The sequence below is a fragment of the Streptopelia decaocto genome (genome assembly GCF_964273445.1).
Source record: "Streptopelia decaocto genome assembly, chromosome: 15".
NCBI lineage: Eukaryota > Metazoa > Chordata > Aves > Columbiformes > Columbidae > Streptopelia > Streptopelia decaocto.
The window spans coordinates 4,730,350-4,755,958 of record NC_138670.1 but is presented as its reverse complement, the minus strand read 5'-3'; the positions used below and the strand labels follow the sequence as shown (position 1 = coordinate 4,755,958).

At 40.2% G+C, this 25,609-nt stretch overlaps 3 protein-coding genes and 1 long non-coding RNA gene across 8 annotated transcripts in view; 2 read left to right on the top strand and 2 right to left on the bottom strand.

Moving 5' to 3' along the window:
• Positions 1 to 2,723: 2,723 nt before the first annotated feature.
• Positions 2,724 to 11,452, bottom strand: RAD9B (RAD9 checkpoint clamp component B). The gene is made up of 11 exons (XM_082066549.1): positions 11,401 to 11,452; positions 10,498 to 10,568; positions 9,425 to 9,574; positions 8,813 to 8,927; positions 8,591 to 8,690; positions 7,584 to 7,690; positions 5,617 to 5,723; positions 5,129 to 5,193; positions 4,463 to 4,567; positions 3,804 to 4,056; positions 2,724 to 3,493 (listed from the first exon to the last, which is right to left on the bottom strand). Exons 1-11 carry the CDS (start codon positions 11,432 to 11,434, stop codon positions 3,365 to 3,367), a joined length of 1,236 nt encoding a protein of 411 aa, XP_081922675.1. The 5' UTR covers positions 11,435 to 11,452; the 3' UTR covers positions 2,724 to 3,364.
• On the top strand, positions 4,033 to 8,714 carry LOC309446647. Its single transcript, XR_014185479.1, has 3 exons — positions 4,033 to 4,079; positions 6,022 to 6,139; positions 8,568 to 8,714. It is a non-coding gene; the product is annotated as an uncharacterized lncRNA (long non-coding RNA).
• A 66-nt stretch (positions 11,453 to 11,518) lies between the features above and the next one.
• Positions 11,519 to 15,582, top strand: VPS29 (VPS29 retromer complex component). 3 transcript variants are annotated; one of them, XM_082066551.1, is made up of 5 exons: positions 11,650 to 11,667; positions 12,119 to 12,130; positions 14,090 to 14,281; positions 14,727 to 14,962; positions 15,253 to 15,582. In XM_082066551.1, the coding sequence occupies exons 1-5, from the start codon at positions 11,665 to 11,667 to the stop codon at positions 15,368 to 15,370; spliced, it is 561 nt and encodes a 186-aa protein (XP_081922677.1). In that variant the 5' UTR covers positions 11,650 to 11,664; the 3' UTR covers positions 15,371 to 15,582. The 3 variants fall into 3 exon arrangements, with proteins under 3 accessions (XP_081922678.1, XP_081922676.1, XP_081922677.1); XM_082066552.1 differs by lacking the exon at positions 12,119 to 12,130 and having other exon boundaries at positions 11,519 to 11,667; XM_082066550.1 differs by lacking the exon at positions 12,119 to 12,130 and having other exon boundaries at positions 11,573 to 11,689; positions 14,100 to 14,281.
• A 511-nt stretch (positions 15,583 to 16,093) lies between these two features.
• The window catches only part of KNTC1 (kinetochore associated 1), a 40,400-nt gene continuing 30,884 nt past the window's right edge, over positions 16,094 to 25,609 (bottom strand). For all 3 annotated transcript variants that reach the window (XM_082066546.1, XM_082066547.1, XM_082066548.1), the window contains 15 exons: positions 25,090 to 25,300; positions 24,882 to 24,991; positions 24,218 to 24,267; positions 23,767 to 23,845; positions 22,986 to 23,104; positions 21,959 to 22,094; positions 21,031 to 21,126; positions 20,862 to 20,918; positions 20,394 to 20,448; positions 20,246 to 20,309; positions 19,106 to 19,235; positions 18,025 to 18,114; positions 17,545 to 17,690; positions 16,852 to 16,942; positions 16,094 to 16,597 (listed from right to left, as the gene is read on the bottom strand). In XM_082066546.1, the coding sequence (XP_081922672.1) occupies positions 16,550 to 16,597; positions 16,852 to 16,942; positions 17,545 to 17,690; positions 18,025 to 18,114; positions 19,106 to 19,235; positions 20,246 to 20,309; positions 20,394 to 20,448; positions 20,862 to 20,918; positions 21,031 to 21,126; positions 21,959 to 22,094; positions 22,986 to 23,104; positions 23,767 to 23,845; positions 24,218 to 24,267; positions 24,882 to 24,991; positions 25,090 to 25,300 (1,482 nt within the window). In that variant the 3' untranslated portion in view covers positions 16,094 to 16,549. The remainder of the gene's footprint in view (positions 16,598 to 16,851; positions 16,943 to 17,544; positions 17,691 to 18,024; positions 18,115 to 19,105; positions 19,236 to 20,245; positions 20,310 to 20,393; positions 20,449 to 20,861; positions 20,919 to 21,030; positions 21,127 to 21,958; positions 22,095 to 22,985; positions 23,105 to 23,766; positions 23,846 to 24,217; positions 24,268 to 24,881; positions 24,992 to 25,089; positions 25,301 to 25,609) is intronic.

Below are 25,609 nucleotides of genomic sequence, written 5' to 3'. Positions count from 1 at the left end.
CAACCAAACACCTCTGCTTATGCTGTGGCAGCAGCAGTAAGTACGGAAATGAAACTATTAATGAATAATCAGCAAAATTTACATTTCAGTAACTAAAGTGTAGGGGTTTTGGAATGAACTTTAATGATGTTTACAGTCACCTAACAGCCACTTTGCAATATTACATTTCCTTTTGGATGACAGTAGCTCGCATTCGTTCCCCCTCTTCCAGCAAGCTTTCCTTTTTCTTTCCCGAGGTTCATACAAAAAGCTGATAGCTGTAAAGATATATATATTTTTGGTCAGTTTTTCATTAACTTTTTTGCTGGTAGAAAAGTATGTAGAAATAAATTAAAGCCATGTTTTTATATATAAAAAGTCGGGTAATGTTGCTGTTTAGGTGAGTGCAGTTAAACTTGGTCAGTAAGTAATCTTACCTGCTCTCAAAAGGAGATTTTTACTACCTGGTTTATTGTATTAAAACTGTTTAAGTTTGAGGTTACCTCAACTTGTTTAAAGAATTTTTTGTGGACTTGTACTGTATATTTGCGTAACTATGTCAAGCTTTTATTTAAGATCATTTAACATGTACCATGTACATGTCATTTTACTATATTTCAATGCATCATGCTTGTAACAGGCATTTCATTTATAATAAGCGATTAATTTGGAAGCTCTTTGGTAATTTATCTGCTATTCCTAAATTGGCATCATGTTAGCTATCTATTTTAAATCACCTTGTAATTACTCGTCAAAATGCCTTAACTACCCTAACTTGACCAAAATACTATTTTGGTGAGGGTACGGGGAGGATTATATTAATGAAGAAAAATTAATTAGTTTTGCCATCCATGGAACAGTGAGTGGTGGAATAACTTTGCACAAATTGTCAGTCCTCGTTGTATTTTAAAATTGAACAAGCTGTTTGTAGCTGTCTCGTTGGGAGGAATGTATCACGCTGCAGTACAGGGCTTTGTTTCTAGCATTTGGGAGGGGGGTTCCCCTCTCAAATCTGGGTGTCTTTACATTTTATTCTTCAGTATTTACTCTCACGCTTCTCGATTAGAGCAGATTTGATCAATTATTCTTTCCCTCGAACTTCCCTTATGCCGATTCCCCGCAGACTGGGGCTGTGCTGCGCTCTGACCCCTCGCCCTCTGCACGCTTGTCTCTAACCCTTGGTATTTTCCCCCCTGCTTTCTAGATCTATACATTGAGACGTATATGGGGCGGGTACAGAGGATGGCGAAGGCGCTTACCCCTGTGTGAGGTGTCGCCTGCGCCGTACGCGGCTCAGCCGGGGTCTGGCATCCCCGAGCAGAGGGACTCGGCCGCCCGCCCGGTGTTGAGCCGCGCGCTCTTAGAGCCCTTGGAGCCGTTCGCCTCATATCGCATCGGGATTTTGTTTTGTTTTTAACAAAGAACAAATTTGGATTTTGATTTACAAATCATGAGTTTATCCCTCACTGGACACACCAAAGACCAGTAAAGCTTATAGCTTTTCCATCTGTTTATAAAGCAATACTGTATTATAAAGAATTGATATTTTTATCACATGCTTGATTGGTTTTGGTTTTGTTTCGCTGTTTTATTTTTTTTTTTTAAGATGTGCACTCTAAACATATCAAACTTAATTTCTTCCTATGAACTTAAGCTGTCTGCGCACAATGAATTTTTTGGAAAAGGAAATGACAGGGCCCATACTATCAAAATAATGTTAAATGATGCATGAAGCAGTAACACTTCCTAGGAATTTTAGATTATTGGGACTATTCACGAGAGGAGGGTTCAAGGAAGGTGTTCTGTGACGCGGGGTGGGGAGCGGAGCGCAGGCTGCTGCTCAGCCTGGTACCGGGAGCGGGTTTGGGATCTGAAGGAAGAGTTTTCTACACCAGTAACCACGTAATGTCCCGGCACTGGCAGGGGTTGGGATTCCTGCAGCAGCGTTACTGGTATTTGGGTAAAACAGGGCTAAAATGTGGTGAATTGGAAAAACTCTGTGGTTTCTTGCTACTTCGGCTATCTTTGGGAGACCCGCAACATACAGTTGCCCTCTAAACGTACTTTTTTGGGGTTACGAAGAAGGTGTGGCTGGAAAACAAAACCAAACCCAGATTTTGGGACCAGACAGTTAGGACTGAGTCAAGGAGAAGGGAGAGGGGAAGGTCTGGCAAAGATGGGAAGGGTTTTGTGATGAATCCCCATCTCTCGGTGATGGGTGTCCTTCCTCCAGGGGCAAAACAGATTGTGTGTGTGGAAAGTGGCTGTATGAAGTGGTGTCTTACAAAGATAGCTGAACTAATGAAGCAAATTTGAGTCTGTATCTAATGAGGATGCTTTTTTGTTGTTGTTAAAATGAGACTATCATCTATGCTTACCTAAGAGGCAATTATGTGAATTTCATGTCTGAGGTATAACTTATGCAGGAATAGTTCTGTAAATACATTTAAATGAATTGTAAAGATATTTAATAAATATAGTATTTATACTAAAACGTGTTTTTTAAAGTAGACTGCAAAAGCTCCGTTTGTTAACGCGGTGGTGTCGCTGGCAGCACAGAGCTGCGCGGCCACCACCGCTACCTGCGGCGTTGGGCTCTCGTTCAGCCCTTCACACACTGTTCTCAAAGCCACATTTGGATGAAGAGACTGGAGAGGGAAAAGATTAACGCAAGTCTGAAACAAAAGCCTCTTAAAACCAATGTTTGAAAGCATGAGTTTATTTTCTAAACGCATTTCTGTGACAATGTGGGTTATTCAGGTAACTGCAAGCTCTGCAAAGTTTCTGTAAGAATACCAGCTGTTAGGTGTCCGGGGGTGGGTTTATTTTTCCAGCACTTCACAACAGCAGGTTAATTGGCCTGAAGTGGTAACAGAGTGTGAATTCCCCCAGAACATATGGGAGAGCTGAACCTCCCAGGCTGTTCACCTACAGAATAGGTGAGGCACAAACCTCAATCTTGTAGATCGTGACCTAAATTTATATTGCATTCTGACAGCATCCAACAGTTCTAGAATGACCCTTGCTGGTGGTTAAAATAACCGAATAAACACTGAAACTGGACTGGCAGAGCCGGAGCTGATAAAGAACTTGATATAGAGTGGTTTTTGTCCTTTTCTTATATCTGTGGTGCAAAAAAATGAAACAAGCACCATGTGCGTAGGATTCCAACTTGCCAGAGTGTCTGAATAGGTGTTTGTGAAATGCAGCTCACCCCACAAGCTGAGAGTACAAATAGTTTCCATCGAGTTCTAACTTGCTGAAGAACTGCAGTTAACCTTCTTTCTAAAATGAGAAACAGCTCCACAAATGCCACGTCAAACACCCTTTTATCTTTCAAGGCAATCCTTGATAGTCTTTACCTGGACTCCAAAGCTTTGTGTCTCTAGAGAACGGGGGAGCTCTGCGCGTTGCCAAAATCCTCTTCGGTGTCACTCGCTGTGGCTAAACTATGGAAGGAGTGACTGGGGGCATCCTTCTGACAAGAAACTGCTCCGAAAAATAAGGAATGAAACTGCAAAATGCAACATTTACAGAAGTAAGAAACTGCAGGTGATACAGAATTTGGGGGTTAATTATTTCTGAGGCTTTTGCCACTTAAAAATCTTTATCAGTCTACAGTCATTCTTGGTAAAATACCCCTCCCATCTATGAGTATTTCCAGGGTTACAGTTAAACACGGTAGTGGCGTTTTCAGTCCATTGTGCTGCTGGGAAAGCTGGTTCTGCGGAAATGCCACATGCAGAACTGAAACTCAACATGCAGCAGCGTTTGGGCGATGCCTGCTGAGGGATTCCCTGTAACTGGGATCAGGGTCTCCTTACCTTCTGGTACTGAGCCCCTGCGGCCTCTCCCAGCGCCACTCGCTCCTCTGCCTCGGTCACGGCTGTTCCTTCTGTCCCTGTCACTTCTCTCTTTACAGCTCTGGGAATATCTTTAATCTCTTGTTTTGCCAAAGGACTCGCAGGTTTTGCTGGCGCTGTGTTGCTGTTCCACTGTGGCTTTTTGGAAGCAACTGCTCCGCTGTTCTCTCTGTCCACGGAGGTTTTGTCAGATTTACCTGTGCGCGTCTTCGAGCTGGATTGGAAAGAGTAGGTCAGGTTAGTAACTGGCTTTTACGTGTTTTTGTTAGAATGTCTTTATTTTCTGTTTGTGAAGAACATTATGGCTTCAGAATAGATTCTCAACCAGTGTCTTCCCCTCGCACTGCAAGAGAACCCTGTGGAGACACAGGAAAGCAGACGCTGGTACGGAGCGCCCTGTGGTAATGGGTTCTATCACTGTGTGAAGCCGAGATGTTCCTGACCCCGTCTAGTTCAGTTTTCCCATTAACAAAGAATCCAGGATCCATATGGTGCTTATTGATACCCCACAAGAATGAGCAAATTGCTTCCATCTTAATCTGACCCGGCTGGAAAACCTTAAACTTCAATTTTGGATGCTCCTAAGGCAGTTGCCTCCCGCCCCTGAGGCTCAGCGTTACCTTTCTGGAGCCTGCTGGGACGCCCTCTCCTTCTCAACGTCCGACAGGGTAGCCAAAATAAAGTTGGCTTCTAGCACCATGTCCTCCATGCTGAAAGCAATTGGTCTAAACACAAATATTCAGAGACTAAACCAGCAGGCATAATTCCACATGTTGGAGGAGGAAACAGCGCTCATAGAATTCTATACACACATTAAAAAATGCCTTTGCTGAAAAGCTGAAAATCAAATATATTTGCTGCTGAAGGCTATGAGATGGCTTCCTGCTAGATTTAAATGCACTAATGAGTAAATGCCATTCAATATTCTACTTGGTTAAATTACAATTTTTAAATATGGAACTGTTTAAATTATGTTTTAAACAGAAAATGTGTTATTTCTTTAGACTATTAAATAAAATCATTGCACACATAAGGCAGAGCCTGAAGTGTCCAGGTAACATACAGGTGCTCACCAGTCAGCATGGCTGCTGCAGTAATACTGGTGCCTACATTAAATGCTTTATGCATAATAACAAACTACTTAACTCTGGCTTGCAGATTAGAAATATGGCTTTTAGTATAAAATGACATGTTCCAGTTCAATATAGATTGAGTAACCCACAGACAAAAACCAGGTGTAGAGCTGTAACTGCAGCAGGGCTAGACAGGCATGTTCCAAAACGTACTTTCCAGACACGTCAAAATGGATTGAGACAGGAACACTGGTTGCTTCTGAAAATGCCAGCAGTCCCTGAAAAGAAGGGGTGGGGGTTAGATGCTGCTTTAAAACCAGAAGATTAATATTAGAATGGAAGTTTATCCCAGCTGTTGTTTACTGGCAAAAAGAGGGTGAAAGTCGACTGCTTCTAGAACAACTTTCTTGCCTTCCCTGCCTGGAGCTTTGACAGAGAAGCTTCTGCACGTGGAACCTCTGTGGCCATGGTATTTTTTGCAGTACAGTTACAGTGTGTCTGCCCAGCACTGAAACTGCATTGTTGTTCTGTGCGGGACTCCGCGGTGCCCTGAAGACCCTGGTTCGTAAAGCTCGAGCCTCAACCAGCTGGTGAAATGCTGGTCAGGACCTGGTGGAACACCCCAGGGCCATTCTGCATCACCCTGGTTGGGCCGGCAAGTTAACAGGAAATAGTTTATTTAATAAAAGTTCTTACTTTACCCTCAATTCTTTAAGGCAAAATGTCACTTCAGAATCGACTCCAACTTGAAAGTAGTCAAATTCTTCTGGATTTAGTTGTATTTCCGTGAGCATTGTCTTTGAAAAATCTGTTTAAAATAACAGAAAGGTGCAGGACTCAGTGGAATGAAGTTTGAACTCAACAAAACGATGATTATAACCATGAGATATTTACATCAGTATCATTTGAACAAATAATTGTATTTTTATAGTGACTAACAGTAATAGATATTTAGCTTACCTAAATTTATTCCACAATTAAGTCCTCTATTTATTTACAGTGTATTATGTAGATTTATATGGCTTTTAACAGAACCTGTTTTATGTTCCACTGTGTGATCTGACCTGATACCTGCTGTTGTTCTTGCAAATCTGCTTTGTTGACAGACGTTCATCACAAATAGCATTACCGGCTGCTAATTGTCCTGTAGACGGGAAGACCAAACTGCAGCATGGCTTTAACAGCTGAATCATAATTGCTGACATTCATCAGAGGACAATTAAGGTGAACTTGGGTTCTTTGTTTTAAATTAAAATCTTTTCCTGATATGTAAGTGGTGACAGGAAACAGGCTCTTCAGTTTCAGGTATTTAATTGTTGCTTGTTATCATTAGTCCATAGTTGATATTAGTACAAAAAGAAAGAAAGTACAAGGGCACTTCCCTGATGTGCTATAGTCTCAGAGACATTAACAAAAATTCTACGGCAGTTTGAACAGCCAGACTGCTCACAAGCCTCACAAACTATTCCCAGTCTTCTGTTTCTCTGCTCAAGAGGGTTTTTTTTAATCTCAGCCTACAATGAGGGTGTTCAAATATACTCTTGTCAAGTTTCTAAAAACTGTAGAAACATCTATTTCTAGCACAGCTTCTGCACGGCAGAGCCTACTGCACGCAAACGAAAACAAGTCCAGGCAGAAGGTGGAATTTCTCTCTGTGAAAATTAAACCTGACGGTGGAAAAACCCAAGCCCTGGGCAGGAGATCTGTTCAAAGGACACGTTTTGTTTCCCAGAACGTTTGCTGCAGGCGGTGGATCGTATCACATGCTACACAAGAACAACGCTTGTAATTCCTCCTTTTTCTCCTTGACTGTTTGGTTTCTGGTATCTCATAAATTTTTTAACTGCTATTTCTTTCACTTTCTGTCCTACAATAACCCTTGTATGCTTCTAAACTAACAAAATTTGTCATTCAAAATGTGATCTTTTTAAGTGTCTCTTTATTTTCAGTAATTTCTTCCCTGTTTCACTCCTCCTTCTCACTCAGCACCGCTTTAGCCTCAGCCCCATCCCCATCCCCACCCCTACGCTCTAGGCACTCATCTTTTTCCAGGTCATTATCCTCAGCTTTGGTCACAAGCAAGTACGAAAAACATCCCTTTATTATACGATATACAAGAACCTCTGCTTCAAAACCACAATTATATCTTTAAAATTACTTTGAGTCACACACGGAGAATCCAGATACTTCTCCATGTTGGCTGGAGATGTGAACACGGCAGCGTAACAGCGCCAGGCCAGCTGACACCCCCTATTGCCCTTCTACTAAAATATACTCCATAATTATATCAATTCTATAATTATGGTATTCAGATTTAAATAATTCTTTTTAAAACATAAAATTATCTCATTTTTCCTGTCTGTTGCTGTGCTTCTGCTCTTGCAGCACAGTAATTACCTCTGTTCAAGCCTACAGCATGTGGCTTAATTGATTTGAATTGGATGCTCAGTCTAATATCTGCTACTGATACTAGGAAAATGTTATTTAATACATGTATATTAAAACCAGAGGGTGGCAGTATGACTTAAAATCTCCCTATATATATTCCCTCTCTTAAAAATCTCATTCAGCCATAAATGCATTCTCCATTTATGTTGCAATAGTTATTATGCCTTCAGTTCACCTGCTTTAAAATCCCAATATTGTTTAATATTTTGAATTTCCTTACCAGTGTCCTCCTCAGTGTAGCTCTTGAAACAAACTTTCATTGGAGTCACTGATAAGGTTACTTCTTCTTGACTGGTCGGAAAGTGAATCATTATTTCAGCCAGCAGCCTACAACATTTCATTCAACATTAACATTATTTTACATGCCACAGATTACTTAGCCAGCATTTGTTCCTCACATTAGAAATGAAAACTGTTACTTGGCAGTACTGCTTGAAAAACTGCCTTGGAAATGTGCTCTCCTTACAGTGTGCTGTATCTTAATTAATTTATACAGCAACATAGGAATCTAAAAATACAACCAATAATTACTAAAGCAAATTTAATGCCTGTGTACACTGTCAAATCAGTCTCGCACACACACATATTGCTGCTTCCTTTCTCTATGTGTATATCACGATTCTGAGCAAATCTCAGCATCCTATACTTGCTTGCAGTTTTAAAAGTTGCATAATCTTTTTATAAACAAGATACGTAATATTTATACAGAGATACTTCATCCACCTTGAATGCTTTAATGGTTAATTATTGTGACAAGAGCTCCTGTGCACAAGAAACATGTTTAACAGAAATCCTGTCAGGAAAAGCAGAGTCTTAACCATCCTTTGCCTTTGCTTGCAACAAACCAACTCTGGGATTCTGCCCGGAGCTGCTTCTTGAACCAGAACTTTGCCTTATTCCATTAAAAAATGGTACTTTTACCACTGGATTCTTTGCCTATAAAATAAAAGCACGAGTTTATTTGTCATGAGTGGAATTTGCTCAAAGGTGTGAATTCAAATTCCACATTGCACGCTTCTCGAGGTTAGACTGAGTAGCATTAATGGCAGCATGATCCAAATTTCTTAAGTTGCAATGTGAAAAATAAAGGAGTAGGATACAGGATTTAGGAATCTGCTATTTTTCACTGTCCCCTAATCAGATGTTGATTAGCGCCTATGAGAGCAATATTGCCTCTTGTATGATTTTTTATTTTTTCTTTCAGAAAAATATATTTGTATTCATTACCTCGAGTGGACTTTGAGTACGTTTGGACACAAGTGCTTCGCAAAAACAGCCTGCAATGGATCACAGTCTTGAAACATCAGGTTATATGTTTTTACAACACCTAAGTATAAAGGATATGAACAAAACCCAATGATATTCGGTTAATAATGACACTGAATATTGTGTTGCCCTGCTGTTCTAAACTGCTTCTGTTTCTGTCAAGTCATCTGATTTGTAACCTACCGTGTTTGCAGAGGAGCTGAAAAGTTATGTGATGATCGTTAATATTTGTATAAATGCTGCACTTCTCTACATTCCTTTCCAGCACATTTACACATCTAAATACAGGAAGAACTGACTGTAAAACAAAAACAGAAAAATCAGCGCAGAGGTTACTCACCAAGTAATTTTGCAATATTGTTTCCTGAGTTTTGTAGAGTTTACCCCAAGCTCCTGCTTTTAATGCTCTGTAAGCAGACACTGGGGCGGCTGATGCTGATCCTCACCTGCGATTCTAAGACGTAGCCAACAGATCTGTTTGCTAAACAACTGGTCAGAGCTCTCCTGCCCCAGACTGGTTTTGAAGGCTGCAGGAGAAATGCTCCAGAGGCAGAAATGTGCTTTTCCTTCACCCTGCGATGAAGCTGGTTCAGCATTCGGGTGCCGCAGGACGCAGCTCAGGGCACACAACTTCACGCATCATTAAACACCAACGCTCCCTTTTGCAGAATTGCTCAGAAGCGCTTAAGTTTAAAGACATCCACATGCCTACAAGAGCCTCCCCCATCATTTCATTTGGAAACTGGGCTAATTTGCTGCTTACAAAGCTGTGCATGACAATTCATTAAAAGGTACCTTAATTATCAATTTACATGGAAGGGAGAACTGTTTTTCCTTCTGACATGGCTGAGACACAGCTGCCCAGCAGTAATGTTGAAAAAACATAGATGAGAAGAAGACACATGCATATGCGGACCTTGAAGAATTCACTGATCTTAAGGCAAGCTGAAAATAGAAATAAAACAATGTATTAACTCAAAATTATTTAATATCAAACTTTTAACAAAAAAAGCTCTCTCTGTGCTTCAGTGCCATGCCTAAGACACAAAACCTTTAAATGTGTGTATCTCAAAATAAATACAGATGCATCGTGCAGACATTCATGTTCAAACTAATCACCTTCGTTATTACTGCTCCAAAGTCACCGGTATGATTCAAGTGTAGGAATTCAATCCACAGACGTTTGAGTGGCCCTGAAGTGTGAGTTACTGAAACACTTAAAGCTCAGCTTGTGCTTGAGGCATTTGAAGGACTGGAGTTTATTCTAGAACAATCTTCCTGTAAACCCACCCACATGATACGTACAGATGAGCAACAACATTACTAGCACCTCAAAAATCCTCCAGGTATAAAAAGAAATTATTTCCACTTCTGATTTTCCAGCCTCCCAGCAAGTTGAGCTGATCACTTTTACTAAGAAACCTCTAGAGAAAACCCTAATTCTGCTGGAAATGGTGTTTCATTAATTAGAGGCACATTAATGGCTGCATTCTTCCTCTTGAGTCACACTGGTACAAAACCATGTTTAGAGGCAGCTCCTGCTGTGATACAAAACACAAACCTTTTGACTCATGACAATAGAAATAACACCCTTGGTATTAAGCCGGATGTCCTGGACAAGCTTCAGCTTAGGTAACAAAAACCTGAAGAATATTCGGGGCAGAGCAGGAATGAACCTTCCATGATGGAAACGGCATAATTACAATCACAGAAAACATGGCATTTGTCCATATTGAAAGTGGAGGAAGCTGAGAGAGAACGTAACTTGGACTGAAAGGTACCCAAAGGAAAACAACACAATATCCCACAACATAAATACCACGCTTCCAAGAAAGATTTTAAAATTACAATAAATCGAATTCACTTACGCCTTTTTCTACAGGGTCAAACCAAAACTCATCACTAATACGTGCTATGGCATGTATTGCTCTTCCGAACACTAGCAGGGAAATAAGAGAGTGCAATATGTATAATGAGGTAAAAAGAAGTTATACTGCATTTTCTCCAGAACAGTTTAAAAGGAAACATTACAAATTTCCTACACTGATGACATGATGGAAAACATTCTTTCCTTTTTAGTAGCACAAACACCTTTATGTTTTCCAAAGCTGCCTCCAACAAGGTGCACCTCAAACGCCACCTTTGCAGCAGCTGGTATGACTTGATGCCACTACAAATTAATTCCATCTCATTAAACCAAACACCCCTGAAGTTAGAAATTACACTTTGTAGATGGCAACAAGTCTGAGCACGCATCAAGCGGTTGGACACCTGTAAAGACGAAGCCCGAAGAAACACAGAAGGAACAGATAGCAGGCCTCAGAATTTGCCTCAGCCCACTGCCACTGGCAGCATTTTGCAGGGAATGTGTGTGTGGGAGGTTGAGCTGGGCCTGTGGAAGGAGAACCGTGTGCACTGGGAGGCAGCGGGAAAGCGGTTCCTTCTCCACCTGGAGTGCCACAGCTCCAGCCTTCTGCTTTGAACAACCTCCAGAGGCTGCGTGTGGCCCTGCAAAACCGCCTCTGTCCTCCTGCGGACGAGAAAGAGGCAGCTCCTCAGCGCTGCTGTGACCGCCATGGCACTGGAAGCAGCTCCCGTTGTTCCATGCCCCATTTTACACCCCCTGACAGCCCCGGGACGCCGCTGAGGCAGCGTGAGGAGGCCACTCGCACCCTCACGGCTGTGGAGCTGTGCCACCCTGAGGCAGCCCCGTTTCTCACACACACATCCCTTTGTCCCAGGCTTGCTGCCTCCCCTGGGGCCGCGGGTACCTCTGAGGTGAGCCCCCCCAATGACACACTTCATGGCTGCCGCTGCCCTTCCCCGCACACGACGGCCGCGGAAAGGGCGGGAAACGCCCCGCTGCGGGCGAGGGGCGGGGTCTCAGAGACCCGGATGTAACCAGCGGGCTGGCTGCGGAGAAACGCGTTTCAAGTTCCCTTGGCCTTTCGGAGGAGCCGTAGCGGGTGGTTGGCGGCGGCCTCGCTTCCGGAAGCAGCCGCAGCGGCGGTGTGAGGGACGCGGCGCCGGGCAGGATGGTGAGCGGCGGCCCGGCCCCGGGTCCTCTCCACAACGGGGTTCTCTCCCCAGCGGGGTCCGCCCCACGGCGCCGGGGGGCCCTCGGCCTCCTTCCTCCGGCCGCCGCCCGGCGGGCCTGGGTCGGCAGCGCGGCGGGCGGGAGGGCCCCGCTGGGGCAGGGTCCGTGTTCTGTCAGGGCCGCCCAGAAGGCCGGTTGCCGCCGGGCTGGGTGGATGGAGGGCGGGCGGGGAAGCCCCGCGGAGGCCGCGCTGAGGGAGAGCTGGAGCCCATCTTAAGTCGTGTTTATTTTTTTAACGCTTCTTTCATAACATCGACAATCCATTAATGATGATTTGCCTGTTCATTTGGCTATGTTTTCTTTTTCTGTTGCTTTCTTTTGCTTAACATTGATCATGTTTCGCCCTGTTTTTCATCCCCCCTGTCTGCAATCAACTCCTCCACCCCGCTCAGGCTGGGCACAGAGTAAGTTTCCTCCTCTTGGCTGTTGCTCACACCGGGGGTAAGGGCTTGGTAATTTTACTACGTGATATAAATTCATGTCAGACGGTACATCTGAATCAGAGGCTGCTCTTTATACCATCGCACCTAAATCCCCATTAAAGCCCGATATCATAACATTCTTTGCCACTATTTAACATTGCAGATACCCGTGATTATTTAACACACTTCAGTGCTTTTAATTCATTTGTGTTATTGTAGCTTGCTGAGCTCTTCTTTAATTAACAGGAGTTCAAACATGATTATGGGGCAGCCAGTTGGTCAGCGAGGGAAACGGTCTGTGTTGAATGCACAAGCTCTGCTGATTTCAGTGGGGTTCTGTGCTTTAAGTGGCAGTATAATTTTATTGAACATTAAATACATAACTGGTATTGTACGTCAAGTCCCTTAAGTGTCATTAAGCTAGTCTATCTGTAGCCACTTTAATAAATCAGCAACATCCATTTTTTACTTGCATTCAAGTATATAATCTCTAGATTGATGCTAGTGAGAGTGTTTTTCACTGGGAACTCTTGAAAGACCATCAAAAATGTGTCTCTTTTTTTGGTCTCTCTTGGGTTAGTTTTAAATTGGCAGCTCATTGATTAAAAAAATCTTGTATTGCTTTACCAATTATTCTCCAAAGATGTGTGGCTTTGATGATGGCACTGGACATTCTTAATCTAAAAAAAAAAACACCCCAAAATCCAAACAAAAAGCGCATCCAAGTTCCCTGTGCCTTTTTTGATCACTGTTAGCATGAAGATAGCTGAATGGCCTGAAAGTGTAAAAAGCAAGTATTAGGAAATGAAATTTCTTAGCATAGTTAATACTGCTTTTATATATATATGGGCTGTATCTTTTACAAGCACATTTGAGGGCTGCTGTTTTAGGAACTGCGTTACTAACAAAGCATTACGGTTGGAAGATAAACTGTCTCTTGTTAATATGGAGCTATTTATCAAGTTCGCAGGGATGACTGGCTCTGGTTCCAGTGTTTTTACGGTATAGTGGCATAACACCCCATGCTTTGTAGAACTCTTCATCCCCTTTTTGCATAGTTAATTTATTGCTGTGTTGCTCACATTATTTCTTTATTTGTAGATTTAAAGCCTGCGATATTAAACTATGGTCTTGTTTCATCTGAATCCGTAATTTTGAAGCCCCCTTTAAATTTGTATTCCCCTGGCATCTGTTGTGCTGCAACTAATGAATGAATATATAGAACTGGTAATAGAACCACTGTGTGCAGTTGTCTGGCTTATTTTCTGCAGTGTCCCCTTTTTTTGTTTATTACTTTAAACTGTTCCTCTTATCCTGTTACAGTTCAGCGGTTCCTACAATATGGACTCTGAACAAGGTTCCTGTTCTGGTCAGCTGTTAACACTGTTGCAACTTTGCCACTTTTTCTTTTCTTTTTATGGGGGACAAAACAGAAGTTAAATAAAGTAGAAAAAAATTTGGATAAAGAGTTTTAAAGGGAAGTGGCCATGATTTAGCCAGATCTGTGCTGAAGAACATGTACTAGAGATGTCTTTTATGTTTAAGGAGAAGAAAATGTGAGAGAGTTTATGGTTGTTCCCAAATTTATGTAAAATACATCAAGCAGTGACACTTGTTACAGAATCATTTTGGTTGGAAAACACCTTTAAGATCATTGAGTCAAGGTTGTTACACCTTGCAATGGCTTTCAGCAACAAAATAAAAAATTCTGTAGGCTCTTTGTAAGGCTCCCCTCTGGATAATGTTCTATGTTAGCAAGGTCCCCCGTTTTCCTTCAATATAGCAGCATTCCATCACCATTTCATCCTTATTTTAGTAGTTTTTACATCAAAATGCAAAGTATGAAACTGAAGAAAACATTGCAATGTTTCTGGTTGCCAGTGATTCTTGTTTGATAAGCGTCTGTAATGACCTTTCTTTCCTGTCGTGACACCCGATAAGTTGGTGTTAGTATTAGGAGATCTTCACATCCCACATCGCTGCAACAGCCTCCCAGCCAAATTCAAAAAACTGCTGGTTCCGGGGAAGATCCAACACATCCTCTGCACAGGAAACCTCTGCACCAAGGACACTTACGACTACCTCAAGACTCTGGCTGGGGACGTTCATGTTGTCAGAGGGGACTTCGATGAGGTAGTGACTTCTCTTGATAATGACACTTTTTTAATATAAACGCAACATTTGGGTTATTTGTAATTCAAGTACAAGTGGGCAAACTGAGGTTTTGTGGCACTAAGAGCATGTGACAAGCAAAAGATTTGGGGTTGCAATCAATAGTGTGAATTGCAGAGTAAGTTCTCATCTGTCATCAGAATGATTAAAAGTAATTTGCATACTTGGCTGTGTCTAGGACTGCAGCAGACAGGACCTGCTGTTGTCACATCTTTGAAGTTCCTTGTATCCTACCACATTTTCCAGTGTTCACAAAAGCAGCTTAGTAGCTCTCATTTTGTAGCAGTAGAGCCAATTTTATTGAATATTTCCATAAGCTTCACCCCTCTTCTTTGTGTTGCATAGAGATTTTTAGATATAAATCTGTACATCTAACCTGTGGTGTGTTTTTTCTTTCTATTTTTAGAACCTGAATTATCCTGAACAGAAAGTTGTAACTGTTGGACAGTTCAAAATCGGGCTGATTCACGGCCACCAGGTCATTCCTTGGGGTGATATGGCCAGCCTGGCGCTGCTACAGAGGCAGTTTGACGTGGACATCCTCATTTCGGGACACACACACAAATTTGAGGCATTTGAACATGAAAACAAGTTCTATATAAATCCAGGATCAGCTACAGGAGCTTATCACGCCTTAGAGAAGTAAGTGAAGTATGAAAAACACCCGTGGGGGTTTCTTTTTGATAACAAAACTGAACTACAAAACTCCTTGTGAAGGTTCATGTTTCCATTCTAAATGTCGGGGAGCGGAAGGGTCGGTAGCACTTGCTAAATCTCCTTGACCAAAACAGACGAAATACTTAAAGCTTCTTATTCGTGCTTAAAAAAATAATATAAATTTTTCTTAGAGTGATTCCTATTAAATAGCAGTGAAACACTGCTCAGGTGATTACATATGCACAATTAATATGGATTTTTTCCTTTCTTTCTAGCAACATCATTCCTTCATTTGTGCTGATGGATATCCAGGCCTCTACAGTAGTTACATATGTCTATCAACTAATTGGAGATGATGTGAAAGTAGAAAGAATTGAGTACAAAAAGTCTTAAAAATGTCTTTGTTTCTCTGGTATTTTTACCATCTCATTCTGAACTGCAAGTTACTACAGTACTTGATTGCTAGTTTACAGTACTACACTTACTCGCTAACAGCTTAACAACGTAGCTTATTGGTAATAACTTTAAACCAACATTGTGTTTGCTTTTCTCTGTATGAATTGATTTGTAAGATATTCCATTAAAATAACTGTTTAATTACTGTTCCTTTATGTTGTAATAAACTCCACTTCATAGAAAAAAACTAAGCTCTATGCACTGTTGTTGGAAAAAAATGCAACAGTTGTAGTTGCTTTTCAAATGCCTGATGCTCTCCCTGGTTTGACTTGTAAAGGGTTTGAACAGAAACATTGAGGGCTCTCGGGCCATGTTATGTTTGCCTCAATTTTCTCAATTTAACATTCCTAATTAAGTTAAAAGAATAAAATGGATGGATAGATTCTGAAAATATTACACTTAACTCATAAGTTACAGTAGTCTTTTCACTGTAGAAAGTTTAACTTCTATTCAATATAAACCTGCTTTACCTTAGAAAAGGACAAAGCATTTTCAGCCTGGTATCTCGGGAACCTTTGGGTAACTGCTGCTTCCTGCAGTGAACTCCTGCCTGCTGCAGATGTACAGAAAGAACAAAGTCGAAAAGAAAAGCCTTTGCAAACATTTGCTGACAACTTCATCATTAAAAAAGGCTTATAGAATACTGCAAGGCCAAAAGGAATCTTTAAGTCTCTTTATTTGTGGTCGCTGTAGTTAAAATTACAAATTTGTCTATAAAGTATATCTTACATGAAGTACATCACTTACAGTTTCTAAGAAGCTTTATCACAATTACACAAGGTTATGTTTGTGTGAATAAAGTCTTAGTGATCCTGACAACAAATATAGAAGTAAAGGAAATAAACTTTAATCCTTCTTAAAAATCAAAGTGCTGAATATGAACGTTACTATTGAATAAAAAGAGGAAATTCTGCTGTAAATCTAAACTGTTTCTATGGGGACAGAGTACGGAGAAGACACAGCCTAGAACAGTTAAAAAATGTGGAAAGCTCACAGTGGCTTTTGGTAAAAGAGCATTGAGGGTTCAGTTTCATGTTCACCTGACCAGTCCAAGCCTTCTCACTCCATGGCCCCCATCTTGCCAATACAGGGAGAAAAGGGTAAATCAAGACCTCATCAATGACCGTTCTGTGCACGGATCTCTTCTGGTCCAGTCAGATACATCTGGAAGGTCAGGGAACGTTATTAATAGGGTTTAGGAAAACAGGATATAATCCAAGACCTGTGAAGGTGCTTCAGAAGATTTAGATTTGGTTCAAGTAATATGAATTATTTGAACTGATAAATGGATCTTTTATTCAATATATTTTAGTAAAATAAATTGGCTAACAGGTATTTTTGCTAAAAGCTGAGTGAAAGTCGTAGTTTAGAGAAAAAGGAGAAAATACTGCATGATGTACAGAAGTGGGTGGTTTTACCTTCAGAAGGTCAGATGATGATGTGTCTACCAGAGCAGGACTCCCACATTTCTCTTGATATTCTCGAATTAGGGCTGTTGCATCGTCAATGCTGTAGGAGGCAAAAGTTCATCAGCTCTGTCAACGAGTTCTCTAACTAGCCAAGAATTTAGACTACATACACCGAAGTATAATAATAAGGCAAGGCCCCACATTTTTGAAGTCAGGTCCTGTCATTTCCCTGTAGAGGAAATCAAGCCATGAGGAGCTGAGCCGTTAACCTGGGGCTGTTAATAAAACCAATATCTACTAGAATTTAAATGGTTATTTATTGGTTCCTGTCATTTTGATCGCAGGATAAATGGTAACAAAATGACGCAATACGTGGTGTTTGGGGTCTGAAATGCAAGTATGCAGCTGTGTGCAATCAGCCCAGGTGCTGTGAGTCACTGATTGCTGATTGAGAAGTGCCAGCAGTAGGTTCAGAGCTGAGAGCCTTTGTTTTATTTAAGTGGAACAGAAGAGATGTAACTCTTGAAAAACTTAGCAGCAAAACCACTAATTCCTAAGTCTTGAGTAGAGGCAGTTTATTTTTTTCAGAGTGTTCTTGTCACTGAAGCTGTGACTCCATGGCGGCACAAAGAATCTTGACAGAGCTTCAGCTTCTATAATTGCTATCAGTAATGCATCACGTTTTACCTTTTACTAACTTACCGGTTCTTTTTGGCAAAATAATCCACCAGTTCTTTCATTCGGTGAGTACTCATCAGTTGTTGCTTCAACAGTGGAAAATACTTAGTTTTCAAGAACTTTTCATATTGTTTCTCATTTATGATACTGTCCAAAACAGAGGATCTAATCTGTAGATTTTAGTAGTGGAAAAGTATTAATACTTTAAACATAAGAAATTGTACTTTTGAATGAAAAGAGCTCAGACTTTTCTTATTGTAGTCCTATAGAGCAAGATTTTTTTTTAATTGCTATTTTTTATGATGTTGTGAAATGGCGTATTTTATAAATACTAATCTTGGATTCTGATAGGGGAATGAGTTAAGAAATGTTGCTACGTCTTAGAAGTGTGCGTTATGTCAGCTAATGCTTGGCAACATCAGGAGAGAGAGAGAGAGAAAAGGTTCTGTGTACACATATCAAAAAAGCCTTGAATCAAAGGCAAGTGAAGTAAAATTTATTTACCTGAGAAGCAAATGCCACTAGTTCTCCAGTGTTCATGTGTTCATCTATTTGCTGCAGCACGGTTTCTGTGTTACATGTTGATAAGAAACCCTTGCAAAAATAAGTTAAAAAAAAAAAAAAGAGAATGGTTAAAGTAGAAACTCTCCCTTCAGAGCAAGTATTTGATTTATTCACGAATTAATATTTTGAAGTTCTAGGTACAAATATGAAATTATCAAACTAGGGTCTGTGCAGTTTGAGTGAAAGGGTAGTGCTAGTTATTAACTCTCAAAGGGTGTTTTGCTGTATCTGTTACATATTTTTTGACTCATTGCCAGCAGAATACGTATGTTACACTAATGCTATAATTTGGGAAATCTTTCTGAGCTTAACTTCAATGACTGGAAGTCTAAGAATTTAAGATGCCTTTACCAGTGCCGGTTTGCTCGTGACAAGTATGGGAACAGCCTATAACGCTTTATCTGGGAGAACAACACAAGAGCATAAATTAACGGAAGCAAATGAGAAAGGAAACTCAGGATCCATGGATAGTGAGGATGTGGCTTTAAGGCAAAAGGTTTACATCAGAACTTGGGATTCACATCAAGTATCTTTCTGAGAAGTCCGGAGATTTCAACTTAACACTTTTCTGAAGTAGGATTTGGGACTTTTCTTAAAATGTGCTGTGAAACCAGCCCACTGGCAGCTCCTCAGCAGTTATATATCTCATCATCAAACACTGGTCTAGCAGACGTATGGCTACAGCTTGGGTTTTGTTGGTCTTTTTCATGGGTTTTATGTGTGGGATCCCACCAAATGTCCTCCAGTCCACAAAAGGCAAAGTCATATGACAAAGCTGCTGAGGATGACTTGAAGCTTGCTGGTTTTGCCTTTTTTTTTTTTTAAATTAAGAAAAAGAACAAGTGTTCACATGATCCCTTTCAGAAGGACAAATTCAGGGAATAGCCTCTGAGGGTGGGAAACACTGAGCAGCTGCCAGCAATGACATGTCTAAATAAGCTGGAATTCCAAGTTACCATCTTTCACAGTCTCTATTGAACACAACGTGCTTAAAGACATTTCCCTGGCGCAGATTATTTACCTGAATTTGCTGCTCTCGCTTCTCAGGCTGGGGAATCAGTAACAGGCATCCCAAAGCAAAAGCTGGAAGGTCCAACTGTGCATATTGTTTAGCTATTCCGATGACATCCAAGTCAGCCAGGACAGGACACCTTCAGAAGATTAGGAGTGATGTTCTCAGCTATGATATGTACAACTAGACGGTTTAGTACTGTCAAGCAAACTGCACTGAGATTCTGAAGCCAGGTAGAACAATACATTTTTACCTCATTTTCAGAAACAGCCAAGCTCTGTGAGTTGAAGTTTCACAGAATACGATGGAAAAACAACCAACCAACCCCAGTTTCTCTTTCTACACACCCAAAACTATCTCAAGGGGGAGTGTTGGCCAACTCCCCAGAGTAATGCTTTGGTACTCGTGTGTATGCACTGTAGTGCACGCACGTTCTTCAGCTGGATCCTTTTCCAGTATTTCCTGACTAACTTTTGGTTCAAGTCAGGCTTTCTGACCGCTGGTTTTCCTCTTGAGCAAGTCAGAGCATTGTGGTGAATAAGATGGTTTATTGTGCTTTTTTTGCATTGTAGAAGCAATGCAAAACTGGTTTGTGTATGGAACATTAGCATAGGTAAGCCATATTTATAGATGTGCAGGTATTAGATTTTTGTAATCTCAGATTGATCCTTTGTAGGAAAATAAATGATTTCTTTCTTATATTCCATGCTAATGTTTAGGAAATGTGCTATATTTTGGGCTAATAAAAATATTAACTGGACTTTTAGGGCTGACCATAAGTTCTTTAAAAATGTCAGGACAAGAACAGATATCCCTTGTGGGGGCAGCAACTGGGCAGATAAATTGCTTTTTGGCAGTCTGTGCTGCTGATTCTGAGTCCCAGTTTTGAGAGCAGTTCCCAGTACAGTTTAAACAGCAAAGGTACCGAGTTCCAGCACATGTTGTCAACAGTCTGTGAGCAAACACAGAATTTCTGTTTGGGTATGTGCCCTGATCCTGTCATTGCCCCAAGAGGCACAAGGTTCTTCCTCGTGCCTCAGGTTCCGCAGTGTTCAGAGCTCCCGTGCCTGTTCCCAGGGCAAGTCGTTGGATGAGAAATTAAACATGGACATTCCCACTCAAACTAATGCAAACATATTATCTACTTACTTGACCAGAATCACAAAACACTCGCAACATTCCTCTAACTGTTTAGGACTCAGTGGACATGAAGCTAAGGAAAAAAGAAAACGTGATAAAGTAAATACATAACCAAGTTGCTGCAGAAGCACGATAGCTATTATAATAACAACCCTACCTGTGAGAAATGGTGACAGAACTACACTTCGCCAAGCTCGACTGAAGTTGGGGATCTGTTGACAACAAAGTTTTAAAGTATAATAATAGCCAAATGTGGTTGTAACTAAGTGTACTTGTAAACCCAGACGCACAGACATCTGACCTGCTGTAGGTGGAAGGAGCCTGTCCATTTTATTTTCTTTTTATCCTATTCCATAGCATTGTTTTCCTCCTCACAGAGTCTAAGATTTAGCCATATTTTGACTTATGTTAAAATTATTCTGTCAAGCTTTACAAAGGCCTCCAAGTAAGTGTTTACTGAAGGAGCCACAAGTGCAAAATATGATAAAGATACTAATCTGCATATTGCATTGTCATAAAAATAATATTTCAAAAATAATCTTCTTGTGCATAACACTCCATGGCACAGATGGCTGCCATTCACACACACAAATAGGATGCTAGGAGTTGCAGAATATTTGCTTACCTCCCATAACGAATGAATCCCAGTAATTGCTAGCAAAACTCGCCTTAGATATTGAATCTGAAAAAAAAAAATTATAAAATGCTACAGTGTTTTTGAAGATTTGATGATAATCTACAGAACTGTCTTTTTCTTACCTTGCTGCAGAACTTCATGCTTAAAAATTCCTTACCATGTTGAAACCAAGGAGCTTCTGTAGTAGCCCATTCCACAGCTGGGAATCATATACTTTGTATTCCAGACTGAGTTCTGTCACCAGTCTAACAGCCTAAAGGAGAGCAAGGACACGCTGTATTTTACATATATTCATGATCTCCAAGCCTTTACTACTTGCCAGCATAACTGTGGATTTTTACAGCATTACTAGGATCTTTAACTCCTGAAAGGCCACAACCAAGCCACTGTCAAAATTGTTTTAAACGTGAGGAGAATTAAAACCAAAAAAACCCACTGGCATGTGATTCACTTTATTTTCTGATTGTAGGAAAGCTAAAGCTTTTTTTAACCTGTCATTTTCAAGTTTCAGACCAGTATGTGTATATTCCAACTGAAGAACAGATCACCTCCATTTTATGTCTCTAAATCAGAAATATTACATTTACCTGCCCTTGTCTTCAGAGTTAAGTTAGCTGTTTACAAAAGATATTTGCTAACAGAAAGTAATTGTCAAAGTTGAATTCCTAAGCAGAGCATAACTTAAACCCCATCCCTTGTGTATTGGGTAAGTAAATAACAGCTACTCTGAAGGTGTATACTTAATTCATAGTAAGTCTGAGGTTCAAGCAACTTAAAAAAAAGGCTTCTGCACCAAATGTCTTGTTTCCCAGAGAAGCCCACAAAGGTGGGCAAGTACTAGGCAATGATTACGTGTTGAGCAGTAGGGAGCGTATCAACAGGTTTGGGTTTTTTGGTCGCTCTGAAAGAGGAGAGTCTTTGGGGTAACTGCACATTTGATGGTATTTTTAAATATGAGTAGTGTATGAATATGACAAAGTACCTTGGAGCAACATCTCTTTAGAAATGCGTGTTCTGTGTAGAAAGGTGCATATTTTACACAATGAGTAACAAACAAGAAATTGCAAATGTTTGAAAAATCATACCGTGGGTTCATGGCTGTGATTCTTCCATAGCCCCTTAATCATTCCTTCCTTAGGACTCTTATGAAATGATTCATAAGTATATGGAATATTCAAGATTTCAAACTCCGCTAGATAAATGCAGCATTTTAGAAAATACCTGTAAAAAAAGTTCCCCCCCAAACCAGGCGTTAATGATATTTACAGTCATTATTACATTATAACTCACATAATCAAGCTCAGGATAATATTGGACAAGTGTTGTTCTGTTGCTTTAAAAAAAGTAAGGGAAAAATAATGTAGACTGTATTTGTGCACAGAGACCGCATATTTACAGAAACCCATATGTAGCTATTTGGCACGATGTACTCTGAAAGCATCACTTTCCATTAAAAAGGCCCTAATTCCAGATTACCAGCAGAGAAATTCTAGTCTAGGCTTTTTTCTAAGGAAGTTAGTTCTACAGATATTCTAGGAGAAACGTTATCTGCCAGGATTTTGGTTCGTCACTGTTGCAGAGGACCTTGTCTTTGCAAGGTGACCAGCTCTGGACTCTGATAAACAGAACACTGTATATATGGGTAGGAAATAATGTTTCAGTTCACAGAATCACAGAAGGGACTGGGTTGGAAAAGACCTCAGAGATCATCAAGTCCACCCCTTGGTCCAACTCCAGTCCGTTTACTAGATCATGGCACTAAGTGCTATGTCCAATCCCAGTTTAAAAATCTCCAGGGCCGGTGAGTCCAGCACCTCCCTGGGCAGCCATTCCAATGCCTGACCACTCTCTCTGCAAAGAATTTTTCTAATATCCAGCCTAAATTTCCCCTGGCAGAGTTGAAGCCCATGCCCCCTTGTCCTATTGCTGACTGCCTGGGAGAAGAGACCAATCCCCACCTGGCTAGAAACTTCCCTTCAGGTAGTTCTCAAAAAACAGATCGGTAAAAAATAATTCTCCAAATATCTTATATTTCTTCCTGATGGCTGTTAAAGACCAAAAAAAAAAAAAAAAATCATTATTAATGAACACCTTAAGGAAAAATCACCTTACCTGACTTTCTCAATAGGTTTCTTGAAGAGCGATTCCACCGTGTTGGTATCGGCCAAGTAGAGCAGACACTTCAGTGCTCTGCTCCTGTGAGCAAATGTCAGCTGAGTGACACCAATTGGCTGAGAGAGAAAACACGGTGAAGTCACAACAGTTGGCTGAACAACTAGAGGGGGTTATAAATGTCTAGTATGGTCCTTTCTAAGCTTTTTTTGATTCATTTAGTGGAAATATATGCTAAGTAACAGACTGGTTCCCATTCAACTTTTGTATTAACCAGTTGAAATATTTGTCAGCCTCAAAGAATGCTGCTAAACCTGGTGGTTTTATATCTTAAAGACTATTAATGCAGGCAATAAAAATATTAGTGATATATAGTACCACAAATACATTTAGTAAATGTGGAGACTGAAGGTTAGGGTTCTGCTAAAATAATTTTACCCTCTGCTTTAATTCCACCTAAAGTGAGCCAATGTATTACGCCAGTTTAAAGCACATTCTAGAAACCATTTACTTGAATTACTTTCAGGTAATATCAACAATAAATTTGGAACACGCAGAGTTCAAGGGCTGCTTTTGACAGTCAATAGCAAAATTCAATGAATACCACAGTTTTACCCCAAAGGTGGGAGGGGAGAAGCATAGATCTCATACAGATATATAAACTGTCACAGATGCAAAGGCCTTAGGTTGAAACCCATACGGTTATGCAGGCACCACTTGATTTCAATTAGAGGTAAAAAACTAATAAGAAGCAAACTAGACCAAGAATTTAGAAACTTACAGATGTGGCAGATGTTGTAATTGCGAAAAGCATTCTTGAAGTATAATCCATTGGGCGTGACTGAAGTAGATATATAACTCTGCAAAAATATATTTGTTTTTAAGACAAGTACAGTGTAGCTGCTGAAATACAATGTAGCAACGTTCATTCAAATATAAATATATTTCACTGTCAAAAAGAGATTAAGGATAAGAGATTCCAAGGATATAGAAATGACAAGAAAAATCTCCAAATAGCTACTCATAAGCACGCACTTACATCTGTAAGTTATCGCAAATGGAATTTCATTGCATAAGTACCTGATGACTCAAAACTGACGTCATCAGAAAGTAAAAATTAGAACACAACAGTTAATTCTGAATCACACACAGATTTCTTGAAAAAGCCAGATATAGTTAAACTTGCAAGTTAACAATAATTTGCCATATTATACATAAGAAAACACACATACCTTCGGAGTTCTTCATCTTCCTGTGCACCTCCAAAGATTTCTGAAGTTTGCTTTAAACAGACATGAAAATCTAGTTGTGAGAGTTCTCTGAATTGTTTAGATAAATAGCTTGGTCGTACCCTTGCTTAAACCCTGTCTTAAAAGATGTGAGCCTCTGCTAATGCAGCCAAGGAAAGGAATTCTGGTTTTATCAGTTCTTTCTTTCTTTATCTATAATGTCAACACCATTCCTCAGCCTGCTAACCGGAATTTTGAAGCTCCCTGCCCTTCCTCACCCAGCTGTATGCTGCACAGCCAGCCATTAACTCTCTGTTAACTCTTTCTGATTCCAGAATCAGTGTTCGAGGCGAATATATTTGCAACTCCTTTAGGCTGGCTACACAACCTTACTGTAGCATCAAAGATGAGATTTTAATGTCTACACAAAGAGAAGGGAAAGCATTTCAAATCATTCTTGCTAGACACAGCGGTGTGCAAAAAAATCAGAAAGGCACTGAAATTACTAGTTATCTGAATTCAGATACTGCTTAAATAGATTCATGAGTACTAAAGGAAAATTGTGCAAAATAGCCTTAGTCTTTTGAACAAGTGATTAAAAAAATATATATATCTATTATGTAACTGGCCTTTTTTCTCCAACCCCAAATCTCCAGCGATGACTTACCTCTGAGGGCTGAATACTTGGACACAGCCATTTATCCAACAGTTTATCCCAAATTTTGTTCATATCCAGACAATTAATTTCAGCTATTTCTTTGGCTGCCATATGGATATCTACATAAATAGGTAGAGATAACATATTTACAAACTAGTATTATCCTGCTTACCGTTTTTTTAAAGAACTTATTTGAAATTAGATTGTGGATACTGACCTGGATAATCTCTCCCAGTTGGATTTTGGATTCTTTGGTCTATGCTGTGATGCTCGTATAGTAAAATTATAAGATTTGCGGGTTTCCCAATGGACTTTAAGTGCTCCCCAGTGTTCAAGTTATGTGTTATTAGAACATTTTCTGTTGCTGATCGCTTGTACTGCATATGTAATTTCTTCTGCAGGACTTCTGCTTTTTCATGTGAATCACCCTTTAGCAAAACACCAGTTTTATAGTAAACAACCTTCTTATACTCAAAAGCACTAGAAAAATCACCTTTTTATAGTCTAAACCAGTGAGCTGGGTAGAAAAATCTGTTCTACAACTGTGCCCCTATACCTGTATCTACAAAGATATTTTACTGTAAACAGACAGTATCAACCATGCTGCTCTAGCACAAAAATGTATTTGTAAAAAAAACTGTAAGCAAAGATATGTTGTGAAAAAGCCAAATAAAATATGTACCACATGCAGCAGTATGTAACATTAAGACATTTTGAGGGAAGATGGAGAAGAAAAA